The sequence below is a fragment of the Callionymus lyra genome, chromosome 15 (genome assembly GCF_982586985.1).
Source record: "Callionymus lyra chromosome 15, fCalLyr1.hap1.1, whole genome shotgun sequence".
NCBI lineage: Eukaryota > Metazoa > Chordata > Actinopteri > Syngnathiformes > Callionymidae > Callionymus > Callionymus lyra.
This window is the reverse complement of record NC_141832.1, coordinates 16857721-16877797: the sequence shown is the minus strand read 5'-3', so window position 1 is coordinate 16877797 and position 20077 is coordinate 16857721. Positions and strand designations below refer to the sequence as shown.

Here is a 20077-nt window from a genome sequence, read left to right as displayed (position 1 = left end):
ATAAAAATAACTATATTTCCATTTTTTCTATAGTCTCTTTTTGTTGAATTACTGCAATAGGTGTTTTTTTTAGTTTGATCAATTTGATTTTTTAAAATAACTATAACTATTATTATTTTTTTAATTATTGTTTAGTTAATTTTAATATATGAACTGTGTCTTGATATAATATATACATGTTTCATTTTTTGGGGCGGAACTTCTTTGACTAGTTAAATTCACCTAATGTCTGATAAATAAAAGTATATTTTTGATTAGTATATATCTTTTTTTGATTTAGTTACCCTTTCTTTATAGATGAGGTTCAGAACAAACATGTAAAAAAGTATTTAAGATATAGTAAAATATGTGTAAAAAAAAAAAAGTGATGCATGTAATAACTTCAATAAAATACTACAAATATATGATAGATTTATATTTAAAATACAAGTATTTCAAAGGCACCATTAGGAATTCCACTTATGGAGTGTTGGGAAATAAAATTAAATCCCTGAGAGACTTCGTGGACGTGCAACAGCGATCCAAAGAAACATAACAAGAGTGTAGAAAATACTGCACATCACCCTCTTGTCCCGGTTCCGACCCGAGCTGTGACAAAAAAAACGAGCTCAACTCTTCTTGACTTTTGACTCTAACCAAAGGGGATTTGTGAAGTCACATTAAAGCGGGACGGTTTCTCTGCTGGGCTCTCACTTCTTCTTGGGCCTCTGATTGTTGGTGTTAAAAAAACTGATCCCGCGAGACCGGACCCCGACCGCCTCCCGGGTCACCCCGGGCTGCTGGAGAACTTGGTCCAGCGTGGTTTTCTTTATAGCGGCGGGAGAGATCTTCTCCTGGTCTGCCAAGAACTGAAGCTCCCTATGAAGAAGAAGTTTACAAGTGTGTTAGCGCCATCTGCTGGTCGAATAACTAACAAGTAAACATCAACTTAACTGAGTCTTTCTACTTGTTTACATAGAAAGATCAATAGTTTTAAGACCGTTTTGCCTCCTAGAGTTCAACTAGAGTAACTTCTTCTCACGGAGCATCTTTATTTTAAGCCACACATTACCTGGTCCTGACACAGGAAGCCTCTACGGCGTTGATCAAGAGGCTTCTGAAGCCGCCGCTCTCCATGACGTGCAGGGCGTGAATGGTGGCGCCCCCCGGCGAACACACATTGTCCTTGAGCTGCCCGGGGTGCTGCTCCGAGTCCAGCAGCATCCGAGCGGCCCCCTTTGAAGACACAAGGGCAGACCCCGCATTAGAATCTCATCTTTTATTTATAGGGTTTTATTTGAAAAAAAGGGACCAGGTCACAAAAAAGCTGGGGTTTAACTCCATATTTTCAAGAATAAAATACTTTAAAATATATATTTTAAAATTGACATTATTTAGAAGAAAATAATGTTCTGTTATGAAAACAGATTCAAAGTTAATGAAGAGATTAATTAATGAATATTTGCAACTAACCCTTTGAAATGTCAATAGTTGATTTCATGCTTTATTTTTCATTACAATATAAGATATTGAATGGTTGGATTTAAAACTGGTAACATTTATATATTGACAAGGTTGAATTTTATTATATTGAATAATTATATTTAATTATATTGAATAACTTTCAAATATATTTTTGATTGAATAATTAAATTAAATTGAATTTGGAAGAGAAAAAGGAGTTATTATTATTCGAGTTAGAATAACAAACTGTAAGTCAAATAATTAATTACTTTTGAGAATTTATTTTTAAACTTTTCAATTAATTATTGAAGATGAAAATTAGACCTTTCAATAGACAAATTATTTGTTCAATAAAAACCTAATTAGATCTTTTAATATACAAATATGTGAAATTGATAATTAAATTAAAACAAATGTGATATTTTAGTATATAAATTATTGAAATGAATAATTCAATGAAAACAAATTGAACCTTTCAATATACAAATTATTTAAAATATATATATATTTTATTAAAAACAATTAAGATATATTACTCAAATGTTATCTTTTTATATACAATTTATTCAAGTGAATTATCCCATTAAAAAAAAAAAAAATTTTTGAAAATGAATGACTTAATAATTCCATAAAAATAAAAAATATATATATTTCAATAAAAAAAATTATTCAACTTAATTATTCAATAAAGAAACCTTTTAATATACTAATCATTTCAATGAATAATTCAATAAAAGTGATCTTTTAATATACAAATTATTGAAATTAATTATTAAATAAAAACAAATTCAACCTTTCTATACACAAATTGTTTATAATCATTATTTAATTAAAAAATAACATTTATAATATAAAAAGTATTCAAATTAATTATTAAATTAAAACCAATTAAAATTTAAACGCATAAAAATTCATGAATAACATTTTAAAAAATAAATTTAAAGTAAACAATCTAGATAAAAGTTCAATAAATTCACAAGTTTCAAATTTTAAAATAGTTAATTCAACCATCCAATGTTGCGATGACACAGATATACTTCCATACATCTATAAAAGACATCTTACCAGGAGAGCCTGAGCTCCGAGGCGCACAGCCAGTCGTCGAGGAAGACCCATCTTCACCCCCCCGTCGGCCAGAGCCTCCACGGCCGTGAACGCCTGCAGCACCACAGTCAACTCAACGTGATCGCCGTCCAATCATTTGTAAAAAGTAACGTACGTAAGCCGGGCCGCTGCCGCTCAGACCCGTCACAGCGTCGATCAGGTCTTCCTCCACCTCGGTGCAGAATCCCACGCTGGCCATCAGCTGTTCCAGGAGTTTCCCATCATCCACCTCTGCGTGGGTGCCCGTGGCGTACACGGTCGCTCCCTCGCGCACCACCACTGGAGTGTTGGTCATTAAACGCATCACTTTAGGGGCGGCGCGGTACTGTAGTATTTTCTGGACGAAAATGAAAGGAAGACATTGTAAGTTGTACAACATATTCAAGATTCAAAGCGTTTATTGTCATAGGTACTACGTACCGTGAAATTCTTACTTTGTACCCCCAAAAAAAAGTGCACAGTAAAAATAAAAATTATATATATATATATATATTATATATACACACATACATATATAAATAACTATATATACATTTGAAGGAATACAAATCTAAAAAATAAAAAACAGAGCAACAAAAGTACAAGTAGTGCAAATATGTAGTAAAAGTACTTTTCTATTTATGGTTTGATAGTTATATGTTACCATTGTCTTCAGAATCAAGGTGACTTGATTTTTAATAAATAGGTTTTGAAACCAAATTGTCAAGAATCTGGCGATACGTTATAAAGATACAGAGGGACCGATATGATATATTACGATATATCGTGATACGTGTAGTATACAAGTATATATGTGTAGTATTGTCGAGTACTTGACTCTGGTGTTAATGAATTTACAGACCACATGACTCTTGATAAAATCGTAACTTCTTTCATTTGTTTGTTCAACAAAAAATGTCCAAACATCAGCTTTGAAAGCTGCTGTAACTGTATCCTCTCGTCCTCAGTCATCGCTGGAATCTCATGAGATTTCATAGTTCATTAAGCTGCATAAAGTCGTGATGACTGCTGCTATCTAGCGGCCAAATATTTAATTGCAAGACCAAAATGAAAAAAAGCTGTGAATATTGAAGTTAATAGTAAATAACTTAAAAATATATATATATTTTATACACATTTTATTCAAATACAAACCATAAGATGATAACAAATAAAATGTGTTTTGAAAGAGAAAAAAGTAAAATAATATACATATTTTTAAATGTGAATCCAAATATTGTATTATTGATTATAAATATTGCAATATTTAAGTGTATCTATATTTTCCTACGTTATTATGTGGACTCACCTTCTCTATGGAGCTGATGGTGACGCCGGCGGCGCACGACACGATGAGGTGACGATCCTCGATGTCTGTTCCGATCTCGTCCAGCACGAATGGAATGATGTGAGGCTTCACCGCCAGGAAGAGAACGTCGCTCTTGTTCACCGTCTCTTTGTTGCTGGTCGTGAAGTTTACGCCCAGTTTCTGGGAAGACATTTGTGTCAATATGGACATACATGCAAAACTGTGTTTGAACAAAGCATTTGCTTTTATTTATTCTGATGGTAGATTTTAAAAGGTGACGCTCACTCATATAATGTACATATAAGAAAACAAATTTAAACGGAGTGGGCATGCCAAGAAATGTTTATTAAAATTAATATTTTTGTTTAAAGTTTTTCCTTGTATTTCACTGCAACTACTTTTTCTAATACTCTTTTACTCTATTAACTATGAAGTGTGTTTGTTGTCAAGAATCTGGTGATACGATATCACGATACAGTGGGACCGATAAGATATATTACGATATATCGTGATACGTGTAGTAACAAGTATATATTTGTAGTATTGTCGAGTACTTGACTCTGGTGTTGTAGAATTTACAGACCACATGACTCTTGACGAACTTGTTACTGCTTTCATTTGTTTTCAAAACAAAATATGTTCAAACATTAACTTTAAAAGCTGCCGGAGTCAACGGTATCCTCTTGTCCTCAGTCATCATTGTTCCTTTATCTGTGGGGGACCTAATGACTGCTTCCTACACTTTACTCAGGACCAACACCAAAAATAGAACTATTTGAAAGCCAACAAAAATAAAATTATAATAATAAAATTATATTGAATTTAGACATTTTCTTTAATTATTAGAGTTAGAATTTCAAACTACATGTCAAATAATTCATTCATTTTGAGAGAAAAAACTTTTAAAATATACAACTGATTGAATTGAAGTAACAAATTGAAACATTCTATATAGATTTTTTTTTTTATTAATCCAAAAAACGAATTTTACCTTCAATATTCAAATTAATTAATTTTTCAATAAAACCAAAATTTGATTTTTTAATAGAAATTTTAAAGTGAATATCCAATTAAAACAAATGTGATATTTTAGTAAACAAATTATTTATAAAACTAAAAAAAAAAAAAAACTTCAATATACAAATTAATGATAAAATAAATAAAAATAAATGAAAAATAAATTGATAACTTTATATTTTCTTACACCTGTTGGAGGACATTACAATCATATTTAAAATAAATACTAAAACCAAGATTCAACTATTTAATATGTGTTTGTTTAAAACATCAAAAATACTTAACGAATTCTATTCTTATTCAAGTATTTTATTCAATTGTAATTTTTTTGTCCTTTTTTATTGTAGTTTTTTTCCCTGATGTTGCTGTAAACTAAAAATGGGACTAAAAAAATGGGACTAATAAAGCAAATCTAATAATTTGATATGAGAATAAAATACAACACAATTTCACAAGCAAGATCATCTTGTTACATTATTTATAACTCTATTGACAAGTTATTATTATGTAAACCTGGGTGTTGTATTTGATAAAGACATGTCTCTTGTTCAACACTGCAGAAAACTGACCAGAAACTGTTTCCTGAGAAAAATCTTTAAATTTAGGAAAATGTTGTCACAACATGATCTGGAGCTTGTAATCCATGCGTTTGTTTCTTCTCGTCTGGACTATTGTAACAGTTTGTTTTCATGTCTTAACAAGAAGGATCTGTCTCGTCTGCAGTTGATTCAGAACTCTGCAGCGAGAATTCTGACTTGCTCTAGTAGAAGAACTCACATTTCTCCGATCCTTAAAACTGGCTTCCAGTTTCTTTCAGTAAGTATTTTATATATATATATATATATATATATATATATATATATATATATATATATATATATATATATATATATATATATATATATATATATTTTATTGAGTATTGTTTTGATTGTTTAAGCGCTTTGTGACCCTGGTCTGAAAAAGGGCTCTACAAATATAAATTACTTACTTAGTTACTTACTTAAACTAAAAAAAATGGGACTAATAAAGGAAATCTAATCCAACCTAATAATTTGAGAAGAGAATAACATACAACACAGTTTCACAAGTAAGATTATCTTGTTACGTTATTTATAACTCTATTAACAAGTTATTTATAACTCTATTAACAAGTTATTTATAACTCCATTAACATGTTATTTATAACTCTATTAACCAGTTATTTATAGCTCTATTAACCAGTTATTTATAACTCTATTAACAAGTTATTTATAACTCCATTAACATGTTATTTATAACTCTATTAACTAGTTATTTATAGCTCTATTAACCAGTTATTTATAACTCTATTAACAAGTTATTTATAACTCCATTAACATGTTATTTATAACTCTACTAACCAGTTATTTATAACTCTATTAACAAGTTATTCATAACTCTATTAACCAGTTATTCATAACTCTATTAACAAGTTATTCATAACTCTATTAACAAGTTATTCATAACTCTATTAACACGTTATTTATAACTCTATTAACAAGTTATTCGTAACTCTATTAACAAGTTATTTATAACTCTATTAACCAGTTATTTAAAACTCTATTAACAAGTTATTCATAACTCTATTAACCAGTTATTTAAAACTCTATTAACAAGTTATTTTCGGGCTCCACTCACTCTCAGTCCTTGCACTGTCGGTAGATCCGTGTCAGGAGAGCTGGCGGTGATTCTGTGTGTGGCGATCACACCTTTTTAAAGTAAAATAAATACAATTAAAATGTGAATTTAAAGCATTTATCATGGTGTCGTGATCCAAACTCACCTGCTGCTGTGAAGCCTCTGACCAGGGCGTGAGTCAACTGACCCGCCCCTATGAAGCCAACACTCATAGTGCCTGCAAATAAATAAATAAACTTTATTTTTAAACACAAATACACGATGTTTGTGTGAGTTATTTTGTATAGCTTTAGCCACTTTTTCATGCTAATGCTCTACTTCCTTGTTAGCGCGACTCACGCATCTTTATCGCGAACAAACGTCAACATAAAAACATACTTACAGGCTGATAAATGTTTGTTTTCAAGTAGAAAATCCTCGGATAAACTTCCAGAAATTCACTTATTGTCAACGTGGCTCCAGCTACGTATGTCACATACTGTACTGCTCGCATTAACGTGAGAGTGACAAGCCATCGAGCCAATGAGGTGCAGGGCTCGGACGACGAGGAAGTGATTGAGCCAATCAGCGTGTGAGGAGGGGGCGGGGCGTTTAACCAGAACGCGAGTTGCATCAGTTAACGCTGGAGGGCGAACATGTAAACAGGAATATCATGCTTTTAATTAAAAAAAAAAAGAATAAATAAGAAATAAAAAAATGGAAATAAAAATAAATTAACGCATGCGGATCTATAATTAAATACACATAAATATAATTAAATAAATAAACATTTCTTTCACACAATACAGGTCAAAATATATATTATTTCTTATTATATATATATTAATTCAATAGTATATGCTTCAAATCCTAGCATTCGCTACTTTTTTTGACTTTTAAATAAAATACCTGATTGTCTTCTTTCCAGGTTAATTGAGGCATAAAAAAACAAAACAAATGTTTCATAAAATAAAGCTATAAAACACAAGCATGTAATTTACTTTTTTTAACCGAATTTTAACTGGATTTAATGGATTTCAATCACAAAGTTACAATCAAAACATATTTTTTTCATGACGTATTTTATTCCAATAATATATGTTTGAGCTCTTACTACTTTTTTATTTAATCTTTAAATAAAATTCCAGATTCTACCTCTTTGTAAGTAAGTAAGTAATTTATATTTATAGGGCGCTTTTCCAGACCAGGGTCACAAAGCGCTTAAATAATGAAAACAATACTCAATAAAATATATACTTAAAAGGTCAAGACATCACCGAGAACAACACAGGAGTGTCTCCTTTCAAAGTTTGTTGCTACTTCTATCAGATCCTCCGGTCATTTAAACAGTTGAATAAGAAGGATGAAGACGCCAGAAATGGAACCAACATCAGTCGTTTTAATATCATGGAAAGTTTCACATAAAATGAACGATATATGGTTGAGAATATAAAAAGGAAAATAGTCAGTTTAAAACGCGTTTTCTTTCTATGCGAGCAAAACTTAGCAGCATTTAATTTAAAAACAAAATAACACTTTAAAATACACTTAAGGCTGAAGCAGGGGAAATAATTTCAATAATACAGTTGAGATAAATTAAATTAGTTCAGCAAAAGTCTTTTAATACTGGTTTGGTAAATAACAGACAAGACACCCATTGGTAATCGATGGTGGTCACATGTGTCCATCAAGCGGCGGCGCTCGAGATAAACCGAATCCTCTGCGAATAAATGAGGTCGACGAAATAAAGGATCAGGTTGATGTTGGAGAACACGGCCACCACCAGCTTGCTGTCCCACGGACACTCCCCCCTCGGGCAGTCTTCGGGCCGCGTGCTGTTGCTGTACTTCCTGTCGAAGCTGAAGATGGGCCAGATGAGCGCCGTGCTGAGATAGAGGATCACGGCCAGGAAGGTGTAGACCACCACGAAGCGGTCGAAGGGGAACCTCAGAGCCGACGTCCGCCCGGAGACGGTCAGCACCACCACGATGACGGTGACGGCGAAGCAGAGGCTGTAGACCGCCACGCAATACTGGGTGGCGTAGAACGAGTCGTACTCGCTGAAGTTAGCCAGCGCTCCGAAGATGATGCAGGCCACGAACGCCTGCACCACCTTGAGGAGTCCGGAGACCGTGGCCATGTAGCCCACGACGGCTCCCGTTTTGGCCCTCGTGAGGAACACCTCGGTGCCGTACGGGAAGCAGCAGAAGCAGGAGCAGAGGGTCACGGCGATACGGTAGATCTTCATCTCGCAGATGTCGTCGGGGCAGTCCGCCTCCAGGAAGTACACGGGGTACACCACCGAGGCGGTGATGTACATGAGCGTGGCCAGCATGGCGAACGCCACCGTGAAGTTGTCCCAGGAGATGGGCATGCAGGAGTGCAGCCGCGTGATGTCCAGCGTGAAGATCACCAGCGAGACGGCGAAGCAGAAGCACCACACAAACATGCAGAAGATCCCGTAGGTGGCGCTGAACCCGGCGCCGTGAGACACCAGGGCCATGATGATGCAGCCCAGACCCAGCTGGCACATTCGTGCCGCGCCCAGCGGCGAGAGCACGGCGTCTTTGTTCAGGTAGTGTTCCCCTCGAGGATCCATGTCAGCTGAGGGTTAAGTCAACACTTAGGACCTTTTTTTTTTGGTGGCGCTCCCAGATTGTCCTAGATCACAAATAGTATTCCTTTGCTGGCCTTTTTTTCCGTATAGGTCTATTGGTGAACTTACTGAAGTTTGATCGAACCAACCATTAAAAAGTCCTTGAAATAGTTGCAGTTCTTGGCATCAATATCCAGTGTCTCGACAAGAAGTTCCTGGTCTATAAATACCTCCACTGTATCTTCATAATGGCTTCCCAACAATCCAAACGACAACAGGTGATTTAGCCAAAGGTCCAGTCGTGTAAAATCCAAGAAAACCCTTTAAGAAAACCTCCTTACATGCGACATGAAAACCCCTTTCTGTGCTTCTCCAGTCCCACCCAGGCGTCTTGATTTTTCTTCTTCTTGTCCTCCTACTCCCCGGAGCTTCACCGAAACACACTCCCCTCTCCGTCCCGAAAGATCGCTTTGGCCTGTTGTTTAAACCGAAACTCCCTGCCTTGCCCAGGGTTACAAGGCCTTAACCAGGTCTAAAAATAGGGGGTCTATATCCCGCAGAGGGGTGGGAGAGACGTGCATGTGGCCGGAGTGTTTGGGGGAGTCGTATTTCTAGGGCGGCGAAGGCTGAGTCAGAGCGTCCTTTCGCATGTAACTGGCATTTACAGCGAGAGTAATGACAGGGAGCCGAGAGTGAGACTTCCCATTAGAGGCAGAAATTACACACAGGGCCCCGGCGGCGTAATTACATGAGTTCAGATGGATTTGAAACATGTCAGAGGAGAGTCGTGTGGATTAGAAGCTTCCTAAGAACACTTTGATACTAGAAGGTGTTTTTAATTAACGTCGTAAACACAACCCATCTCGAAACCAGTTTAAAAAGCTGATTAATTGTGTTCTGTGAATGGTTAAATCCTGGTAATTAGGTTGAAAATATATTTTAGTAATTGAAGGATAAATCCGGAAAATGTCATTGTATAAATTTAAATAAACATTGTGTCAATTCCTGAAAAATTGAAATGTCATGGATGAAATGAGTGAAGAGTAAATGGGCAAATATGCTTTTTTATAATGGAGTGAAATGCAAAATAAAAGAATGTAATATATGTATATTTACAGTCAAATATAGTGGGGAAATATATATATATATATATATATATATATATATATATACTGTATATATATATATGACTTAGTTCTCAATGTGTTTAGCCTCACTTGTTGAAGGACAAGTCTCGCCCTCAAGTTTCTAAAACAAAACAAACCTTGGCTGCCGGAGAAAAGTCTGTCTCCAAGGTTATTTTCGACGTAGACTTTCCGATAAGCTAAACGACAAATGTTTATGGGAAAAGGACAAATCATATTGTGAAAAGACTTTCTCTTATACTCATCACTGGAGCACCGTGTCCTTCTTTACCAAAACACACACAATAATATATATGAATATATTACAAGTAAATAAATGTACATACATGTCAATGTAGGAAAGCAAATAAACACATGTTTTAACTAACTTTGATACATATGACTCCCACAAAGTTGAAGTAAACTTTAAGTAAGAATAATTATAGGATGTAAATAAATAAAACGACGGATTTCTCATTTTTTCCATTTCCCCTCTTTTGGCATTTTGTTTGCTTTGAAGTCAGAATTGGATTCTGCACTGGAGGCTACTTGTAGTCTATCTGGAAAACCACGTGGGGGCGCTATCGGATAAAGTTGTGGGCTCCAATTCCGGTCATACATTGTCGTAGTCATTAGATTAGTTTAAATTAGATTGATTTTACTAATCGCGGCTCTGGAGATCTCCTTCGGGAATTTTGTTTATTTTATTATTAGATTAGATTATTAGATGAATGGGAATTAATCAATTAAATATGATTTTGTAAGTTGAAGGGTTCCCTTTCAGGACTTCAATTCAATCCAATTCAATTTTATTTAAAGTGTCTTATCAAAGCAAAGTTATCTCAAGACACTTTACAGTTGAAGTAAGACTATAGTTGATTAAGGAAAAATAGATCCCAGCAATTCAACAAAGAGCAAGAAGCGAAACACTTTGCAGTGAGCTATGGCGAGGAAAAACTTCCTTTTAGAAGGCAGAAACCTCGAGCGGAACCAGACTCATTGTTGACGGCCTCCTGCTTTGACCGGCTGGGAGGAAGGATGGGGGGGTAGACAGATGGATAAGGAGAGGAGTGAGGGAGGATACAGTGAGAAAAAAAAGAGGACAGTGTAGGAGAGTCCATAGAGGTGCTGGAGAGAACTTGGGATGTGATGACGTGGTGAAGATCCTGGATCAGCAGCAGCTCTGGAGGTGGAGCCCTGGGGCTCCGGGAGAGAAATAAACAGGTGTGGGTTTAAACTGCACAGCTGATGAATGTAATGCAGAAAAGAAGGATATACAGAGTGTCTTAAACTCCTCCAGCATTCTCAGCCTATAGCAGCTAAGATAAACAGTTAAGTTAGTTATAGCAGCTAAAGATAAACAGTTAAGTTAGTTATAGCAGCTAAGATAAACAGTTAAGTTAGTTATAGGCTTTATCGAAAAGTAAGGTTTTAAGATTGTTTTTAAACATAGAGAGGGTGTCTGCCCTCCGGACTGAAGCCGGTAGTTTGTTCCACAGCAGAGGGGCTTGACAACTGAAGGCCCTGGCTCCAAATCTACATTTAGAGATTTGTGATATAACTAATAGATCAGAGTTTAAGGATCGTAAGGTCCTAGAGGGTTGATAAGTTTGGATTAGATCTTTAATGTATGTTGGTGCTAGACCATGTAAGGCTTTATAGGTTAGGAGAATGATTTAAATTGTATTGTAAATTCTATAAGGGAAATGTGTTCGCGCCTCTTAGTCTTAGTCAGGACACGAGCTGCAGAGTTCTGAATGAGCTGAAGAGTTCTGAGAGACTTTTTAGAACACCCTGACAGAAGAGAGTTTCAGTAGTCCAGCCTGGAGGTTACAAAAGCATGGATGAGCTTTTCAGCAGCATCTAAAGGAAGGAAGTGCCTAATTTTTGAAATGTTACGAAGGTGGAAGTACGCAGTCCGTGAGATTTGTTTTATGTGTGAGTTAAATGACAAGTCCTCGTCAAAGCATACACCCAGATTCTTTACAGTAGTGCTTCTGCTATCTTTCTTTCAAGGTTTGAGGGCCAAATTCTTTCCCGCCAGGTCATTTCAACAGGCCCCAAAAAAAACTTTAAAATGCCTAAAGTTAACTTGAAACCTAATACTTGTCGATATCATGACCCACAAAGGTTCTCAGAGCTAAACCGATTGAATAATTAATCTAAGTATCCAGAGAAGTAATAAAAGTGTATATAAGCGTGTCTAGTGTGACTAAGTAATTTATTTTCAAGCTAACATGAGATGCTTAAAGCTAACACCAGTCTATAAATCATAAAATATGTTATATTAAAATGTCTTATTTAATAATAAACACATTTTATTATTGACCCAGGTATATGGGATTGTGTCGCACAATTTTGCCAATTGCATGAAGAACAGCGTAGCTCAGGAACCAAGAAGTAAACTTGTACCCCTTCTTTATGGGAACCTCTCGATAAATGAACGGATAAATGCAAAGTCCAGTAACAATCTATTTTTAATCCATAAAATTTAATCAGGGAAAGATTTGAACGTCCTTCACTTTGCTTCCCGTGGACGTCTCTTTTAAAAAAAACTCCATCATCGCAAACACAATTTACACGACAACGTTCGTCAGTAGCAGAAGGAAGTGAATGTAATGTGTCCATTTTTTCTTTTTTTTTAAGGTCTAATACAAATACATGCATTCAACACAAAAAAAAACACAACAATGTATTTACAATTTACAAAGAATCTCTTCTCTGTGAAAATAGCACTTATAAATATGATTTACATAACAAAATAAATATGTAAATAACCAATGAAGCTTTGAGTTTTTCAGAATAAAATTAGTACCTTTCGTTTCCTTCCGTGTAGTGATGTGAAGTCCAACATCATATAAAGACATCATTACACACGACATTATATTAAAAAAGTGATCTCTGTTAAGGAGGGAGCTTTAATAGTGAACACTCGAAAAAAGAGCCTATACAAATACGCGAGAAAAAAATAATATACAATACACATAGTTTGTCTCCCTTTAAATGTTCATTGCATTGATTTTTGACTAGTGAGCTTATATGATACTTGCTGGAGCGACTGTGGTGAGAGGACGGGACTGAAGGTCAGTGCAACAAATGGTGTCGACACAGGATTCGTTTCCCAGGAAATATACTTTTTTTTCCCCCTCTTTTTGATTTGATCTAGATGCCAAATGATTAAACTTTCAATGAGTATCCTTAAAATGGGATTATATTTACGATAAATATGTTTTTATTTTTGAGTGTTTGTTTTTTAACTCTTTGAACATGTGAGGTTTTGTACCAAAAGTAAACATAAAGGAGGGGTAGGTGACGTTGGACGGGTCCTTGGAGGTATCAGATACGGACACTGGTCAAAGTGACCAGCTAACCCTTCTCAGGCTCAGCTTTTTAAAAACATTTAAAGTTCCACCATGTTTTGTTTTTTTTTAGCTGCCACTACTGAGCATGCCCAGTAGCTTGCTGGGGTCCATGCCTTGCTGCTGCGCCATCTTCTGGACGTCGAAGCCCATGTGCATCAGGAACTGGATGACGTTCATCTCCTGCCCGGTGAACTGGTCTCGGATGGTCGGGCAGGTGGGGTTGCAGTGCGGCCACGGGCAGCTGTCGATCAGGTGCACCGGGCATCCCTTGGGGGGCGCTTTGTTGTTGCGGTTGTCATGGAGACTGCGATCCCAGCAGTGCAGGGCCCTGGGCAGGGAGGTGCCCTTTACTTGGATGTCGAGCCAGTAGCTGAAACGAACCACAAGAGGACGCTGTTAGCGCATATATAATGACATATATACCGGTATCTTTGTATCTGCTTTACTATCCACTCACTTTCTTGTGATGACTTCATGGGAGAGGCAGGCTGGTGCAAACATAGCTCTTGAATTAAGAAAAAAAAAAAGAATAATTAATTAGTACCGTGGTCTTCAAAATAAAAGTTTTTTTCTGAAAATCTAGCAATGTCATTATGCAAATTAAAAATACTCTTCTTTACGCAGCAGTATGTAAAATATATAAATTCTTTTTTGGGCAAGAGACTTTGCATTCACTTAAGTACTTTTTAAAACTCTCAGGATGTACTTTGTAAACACATCCTGCAGTCTAACATGGTTGCAATGACGCTGGTCTACCACCGGAGGGGGCCCAGAAACAAATATGTTCAATCTCCACCCGCTTTAATCGTCAGTCCTATAACCCCCCGCATATTGGAATCTCATTGAACGTCTTCTTCTGTCACTTACGGGACGTCCTTCAGCGTGTTCCTCAGTTCGATGCCGAGGTTCTGGATGTAGCGCCACTGTCCCTCCTGCATGGGCTGACCCGTCAGCTGGATGTTGTCCACCGTCAACTGGGCCTCGTCGAACAGCCACTGGACCACGAACACCGGGCCTGAGCCACAAAGAAAGCGAATTAAAATCGATCAAATTTTCCACAGTGTCCTGTTGATACTTACTTTTTATTGACGGGAAGACTCTGTATCCGAAAAAGCAGTTCCACTCTTCACCTTCGTGGGTTTGCCTGCACCTTTCCGGTACCACACCGCCCCAGTATCTGGAAGATGGTTGCGTGTTTAAAAATAAATAAAAATAAAAGCATTGAGGATCTCTTGTGCTTGTGTTTGAACATACTTGATGCCTCTTTTGATGGTCTCAGTGGGGCCACAGTTGATGGCGTCCACACAGTCGGTGCAGTGGTACTGCTTGTTATCCAGGAACCACCCGGAATCGGAGAGACCCCGGACCTGTATCCCGGTGTGGCCCAGTCCCTCCAGTTGCTCCGCGACCCGGTCGACGTTCAGCAGGACGCCGGTGCCGCCAGCACTGTGAGCAGGATTATTAATCGACTTAAAAAATAATGCAAAAATAATAATAATTTGGTCAAATAATGGTGGAGAATTACCTGCTTCCTGCTAGAAGCAGAACTTTTGCGTTGTCGAGTCCTTTGTTGAGAAGGTCTTTGACGACCTCCTGGATAATCAGCGAGCCCATGAAAGCATAACCCTCTGTTTAAAGAAAAGAGAAAAATAATTAGAAGAACAATCTTTATCCAAGATATGGTATCAAGATCAACATTTGAGGTTTATACCTTTTTTTTTTGCCAAGTCAGTTTAAAATGTTTGGACAGTGTTTTTTTTTGTTTTTTTTACAATACTATACATTTAGTAGATAATGATCATATTTATGTTATGTATTCAATCTTTGTGTTAATTCAATTTCAAAGGACTAAAGAAGAAAAATTCTACAACAACAACATATTTCCTTGAAAATTCCAGAAGAATTATACAGAAAAACTATCATGAGTTTTGATTAAAAAACAACGGTCTTTGCATTCAAAGATAACTCAGGGCCAAAAATCACGCAATATTTAGTTGATTAATTTTAAGTGTGTATGAAAAAAACGTTGTTCCCCACCTGTCGTTGCGTCATGTCCCCTTAGGGGGGCGCACGGACCACTTGGGGAAACCATTGTTCTACTATTAGATATAACTTTAAACTAGATACAGTCGAATACAATCAGGGCAAATTAAAAACAAAAGTTGGTTCTCAAATATCTCTCCAATACTATGCCTCAAAATATAGTATATTTGTTGTACAGGACTTGAGCAGTGAGAGAAAAAAACTGAATCATGTCACTAGAACAAAACAGAATTAAATAATAACTTACTCTGCTCAGTTTTGGCAGTGGCGCCGCTCCACACGTCACTGGAGCAGTAAGGGATGAAACTATCGATAATAAAAACAAAAAACATTTCAATTATAGGATGTAAGCAGTAAGAACCTGTTAAAAGGAAACTATAGATAAACACCATCAACTTACACCATGTTGGCGTTCCACCAATGAGGGTTCTCCTCGGGCAGTGGAGACAGGATCCCGGTGCCTGCAGACAGTCAAACATGTATCATTAGTCATTCCAGCACTCCCATCCTCTTCCTCATCCTCCTCCTCCTCATCATCATCATCACCGCCACCACATGATGACAGTTATTACTCCACAATGAGAGACGGAAGTAGCCGCGGGCGCCAAGGTAGCCAGAGCTAAATTACGACCGTGGCCATGAGAACACACAACAACGGGGTGTCCGAGTGGAGCGAGCGGAGGCCATGATGGGATGTTACTGACTCACCTGTTTTGGTTTGAGGCCACTTGGATGAGCTCATCAGTCTCCTCATGGTCTCATACCGAGTGTCACAGTTCTCTTTGGTGAAGCAGTACCAGCCACCTGAACAGAAACAAGGGATATATTTCAGATTTAAATGCCCATAAAGGAGGTTGTGATACCATTGATTTAACCAAAATAATCATTATTTTTTAGCTATGAATATAGAATTAAGATTGACACTGACCTTCGAGAAATATCAACCACCTCCTGCTTCCTCGCGATTCTTTCAAGTAATACCTGTAAAAATACAACCAGTTACAATCAAAACACACATAAGGGAGTGAAAATATGACATTTATTCATCGCTTTGTCTATGCCTTCATATGACATAATGGTTTCTGAATACAAGCCCTCATACTGTGTCCATTGATATCGTTTAAAAAAGGTGATAAACATTTAGGAAAATATGCAACTTAACTGCGATGGAACAAATGTTATCATGTGTAAAAAAAGGAAGATCTCAGAGGCTGATAGTGCCGTCAACCCCTATACAGATAATCTGTGTCGAGATTAAGACGGTGATGAATGGTTGTCTTTGTGAATCCTATCTGAAGAGATGTAAACTGAAGACAGGTGATGCGGGATGTTCTCATTGAGGGTCAACTATTGCAACTTGACTAGGAAATAAAAAAGACCCCTCTAAAAAAAAAAAAATCACACAATTACATTTGAAATACTTGTTGACATCATTGGTAGCCTTGGCCTAGTCAGTGGATTAGTAGTGAATAAAAAAAAAAGAAAAAAAAAAAAGGACCATCTGTCAGTTTAACCTTCGCTTTGCTCCTGCTGCGTCTCTTAAGAGTTCAGAAGCTTTAACGCTCCTCTGGTCCGGGCTCTGAAGGGGTTTATGAGGAATTACACTGAATATTAAATCCATAAAGTGATATAAAAAAAAACGGTTCATATGGAGATATACTCTTCTTGGACACAATAGTTAAAGAGATTTTTTTTAGTATCCAGATGAGGAAAAGGATGTCTCAACTTTCCTCCTGTCATCGTTTGTCAGATATATTTAACTATAAATATTTGAAGTGTAATTGAGACGCCAAACTGTATTTTTTACCGGAAAAATATCAGATAATACTGATGCTATACATCTGTTATGCATTTACTGACATGGCTTATACAGGATTCCACATCTCCAAATGGATATTTGCGCATTAATCTCAACGTTGGATGAAAGCGACGCATCGTTTTCTGAGCAACTTTATTAAAAAAAAAAAAAGATCTGTACTAGTTTTTTTTTTAAAGATCAGGGTGTTTGAGTTTGTTTTTTAAAAACCACATACCCAGCAGGAGATCCGTCGTTGCAGGTGACCGACGTGTTGTCCAAAAAGTTGAGCTTCATGTCATAGTCGAGCTTCTGCGCCGAGCACGGGTACAGCGACTGCGCCAGGTTCTTCACCTGCGTCATGAAGTTATCCATGTTCTCCTCCACGGCCGTGAAATCCAGTGGGAAGCTCTCGGTGGTGTCTCCGCGGTGCGTGGGCGGAGGTGGCGCTCGCCGCGGTTGCGGGTTGCGGCCACCCCGGAACCTCCGTGCGCAAAAACCCCCCCAGGGTTGCATCAACGCCAGCACCAACACCAACCTGATCGCTGTCATCTTCTAGGAATTAAAAAAAATATCCGATTTAAGAGACAAAAAGTTGTGGATATTCGCCTTGTTCGGTCCAAAATAAACGCCGATATTGATCCTCTGTTCAACTTTTTACGCAGCTTCCAAACTCTGGAGCGCACGGGGCTTAAACGACAACAGTGGTGCCATGCTCTTGAATTTTATTCAAACTTTCCCCCCTTGTGTGTCCAGCCAGCCAATGGCAGCAGTGGGGCAGGACTCGAGCGTGGCAGACTAAACCCCCACCCCTTTTTTTTAAATTTATAGAGCAGAAAAAAAAAGTCCATGCGTTGGTTCTTTTGATCCACGATGTTTTATTTGATGTGGTGGCTTCTTCTTCTGCTCCTCAAACGTCTATTTCCCACCGACAATTTATGAAGTGAGAATACACATGTTTTTTTTTTTTTACTCCACAACACCACTTTATTATTCCGCTCTTAATATCATGTTATTACCTATTTCTCAAGTCACTTTTCCTGGAATTGATCGACTTTGTTTAATGGCCGAGCAGGAAAAGACTTCAAATATTGACAAGATGCCGGTGTTTTTCTTTAAAGCTCTTGTTTTTCTGCTTTTATCCAGACTGGGCCTCCAAAGATCAAAGCAGCCATCACTCTTTCTCCCCTGCCTTGCCTCCTTCCCTCCCACTCCGGTCTCCCTTCCAAAAAACTTTCCTCGTCTACTGTATATTTTAAGTCGAACCGGAGCATCCTGATGGGAAGCTCGCCTCTATCTGTGGAATGTCTCATTCCGGTTGAGGTAGGCTCTCCTCAGGACAGCCTCTCATTTAAGAGAGACGTTTTTGAGTCTGAAAAAAAAGAAGAGATTACATTCAAGGTTGAGTCTTGATGGGTAGTTTATTCTTTACATATATGAAAAAATGAAACATTATTTAGAGTGGTAAAACACATATTTACATTTTTAACGTGTAAGAAAACCTGCGAAAAAAAGGCATTTTATAATTAAAACTATTCCAGAAACTATGGACTCAACAGATTAAACTACCTCTCTTATTTTTTTGTTTTGTTCTGTCTACACAGATCTAGTTTAAAAACAAATCAACAATTTTTATTCCAACGTAATTAGAAATGAAAAAAGCTGGTAACCTCCAATTTTTAGTTATCTCTGCCAAAGTGTGTGACGGCAATTGTGAATTTGTTATTTAATGGGAAAATGTTCTGGATGACCATCTGGATCCAGGGATATTTTGAAGAATGTGTTGCTCTTCATCGAAGAAAAAAGCTGATGTTTGAGCGCGAAGGACTACTATTGTACTATGCAACCTGCTGTTACATTGAGCTCATTAGAATATAAATATAACAACTATTTAATAATAAAATAAAAATGATATCATATATTTATATTGCCAAAATATTGGTTTGAGGGTTCGGGTCACAAATTGCTAAAAGCCAAAAGCGCCACCAGTCTTATTATGTATTTAAACTTGTTACCGCTCGAATGCTAATAGTTAATTAGCATTGGGATTAAACAGGAATGGTTCGGACCACACCCTCAATATGAACTTTTGTTGAAAGGAATAAAAGCTCAGAAGAAATACAGTATATTTTGGCACAATAAATATGGTGGTCTGTTCATGCGAGGTGCGTATTATTCGTTATTTATAATTGACTATTGTTTGATCAATTACCAGACTGAGAAAATCCACCATCAGGTAGGATACGTGTGAACTCACTCCTTCTCTGGACACTTCAAACGGATGAAAAACATGTGGTATCACCTCCAAGAAGAGGTTCTGTCACATACTATAGTTGAGTCACGTTGACCCATACCTCCCTGTTTTATCACACAACGTCCACAAAAATGCAACAACCCTCAAATCACTTGCAGATGGCACTTCTGACAAACAACGGACGCTATTAAAAGATGTTCCGGTGGTTTTGTCGATACATCCGCTGATTCGAGGTGCGACCTTCAGACGCCTCGGTGACTCAGGACGAAGGAGGAAAGTGACGACGACATGAAGGAATGATGTGAATGAAGTGCTGCTACTGTTGATGCTCTTGTTTTTTTTCCTCCACTTTGCACCTTGCCTGAACTCCTTCCGTTAAGCCCCTTTGCCTGTTAGCGGCGTAGACTGGAATA

The 20077-nt window shown here is 37.2% G+C and overlaps 4 protein-coding genes across 4 annotated transcripts in view; 1 reads left to right on the top strand and 3 right to left on the bottom strand.

The window, feature by feature from the left end:
- The window catches only part of cyth1a (cytohesin 1a), a 282462-nt gene that overhangs the window by 116794 nt on the left and 145591 nt on the right, over positions 1-20077 (top strand). The gene's annotated exons all lie outside the window — the stretch shown is intronic.
- On the bottom strand, positions 401-7009 carry pycr1a (pyrroline-5-carboxylate reductase 1a). The gene is made up of 8 exons (XM_087808579.1): positions 6894-7009; positions 6657-6728; positions 6512-6582; positions 3836-4015; positions 2663-2884; positions 2509-2601; positions 1052-1215; positions 401-858 (listed from the first exon to the last, which is right to left on the bottom strand). The coding sequence occupies exons 2-8, from the start codon at positions 6721-6723 to the stop codon at positions 690-692; spliced, it is 966 nt and encodes a 321-aa protein (XP_087664705.1). The 5' UTR covers positions 6724-6728; positions 6894-7009; the 3' UTR covers positions 401-689.
- Positions 8046-9349, bottom strand: myadml2 (myeloid associated differentiation marker like 2). Its single transcript, XM_087809353.1, has one exon. The coding sequence runs from the start codon at positions 9087-9089 to the stop codon at positions 8178-8180; it is 912 nt and encodes a 303-aa protein (XP_087665479.1). The 5' UTR covers positions 9090-9349; the 3' UTR covers positions 8046-8177.
- On the bottom strand, positions 12670-18096 carry notum1a (notum, palmitoleoyl-protein carboxylesterase a). The gene is made up of 11 exons (XM_087808904.1): positions 17649-18096; positions 16544-16596; positions 16324-16419; positions 16016-16076; positions 15863-15921; positions 15098-15200; positions 14827-15018; positions 14652-14749; positions 14440-14587; positions 14030-14077; positions 12670-13942 (listed from the first exon to the last, which is right to left on the bottom strand). Exons 1-11 carry the CDS (start codon positions 17960-17962, stop codon positions 13639-13641), a joined length of 1476 nt encoding a protein of 491 aa, XP_087665030.1. The 5' UTR covers positions 17963-18096; the 3' UTR covers positions 12670-13638.

Coding starts and splice junctions, on each gene's coding strand:
- pycr1a (XM_087808579.1), bottom strand. CDS start 6,723: ATGAGTGTTGGCTTCATAGGGGCGGGTCAGTTGACTCACGCCCTGGTC. Junction 4,016..6,511: donor CGACAGTGCAAGGACTGAGA/GTGAGTGGAGCC, acceptor ATGTCTTCCCAG/AAACTGGGCGTAAACTTCAC. Junction 2,885..3,835: donor CCATCAGCTCCATAGAGAAG/GTGAGTCCACAT, acceptor ATTTTCGTCCAG/AAAATACTACAGTACCGCGC.
- notum1a (XM_087808904.1), bottom strand. CDS start 17,962: ATGACAGCGATCAGGTTGGTGTTGGTGCTGGCGTTGATGCAACCCTGG. Junction 16,597..17,648: donor AACGACGGATCTCCTGCTGG/GTATGTGGTTTT, acceptor GTATTTTTACAG/GTATTACTTGAAAGAATCGC. Junction 13,943..14,029: donor CATGAAGTCATCACAAGAAA/GTGAGTGGATAG, acceptor GGTTCGTTTCAG/CTACTGGCTCGACATCCAAG.
- myadml2 (XM_087809353.1), bottom strand. CDS start 9,089: ATGGATCCTCGAGGGGAACACTACCTGAACAAAGACGCCGTGCTCTCG.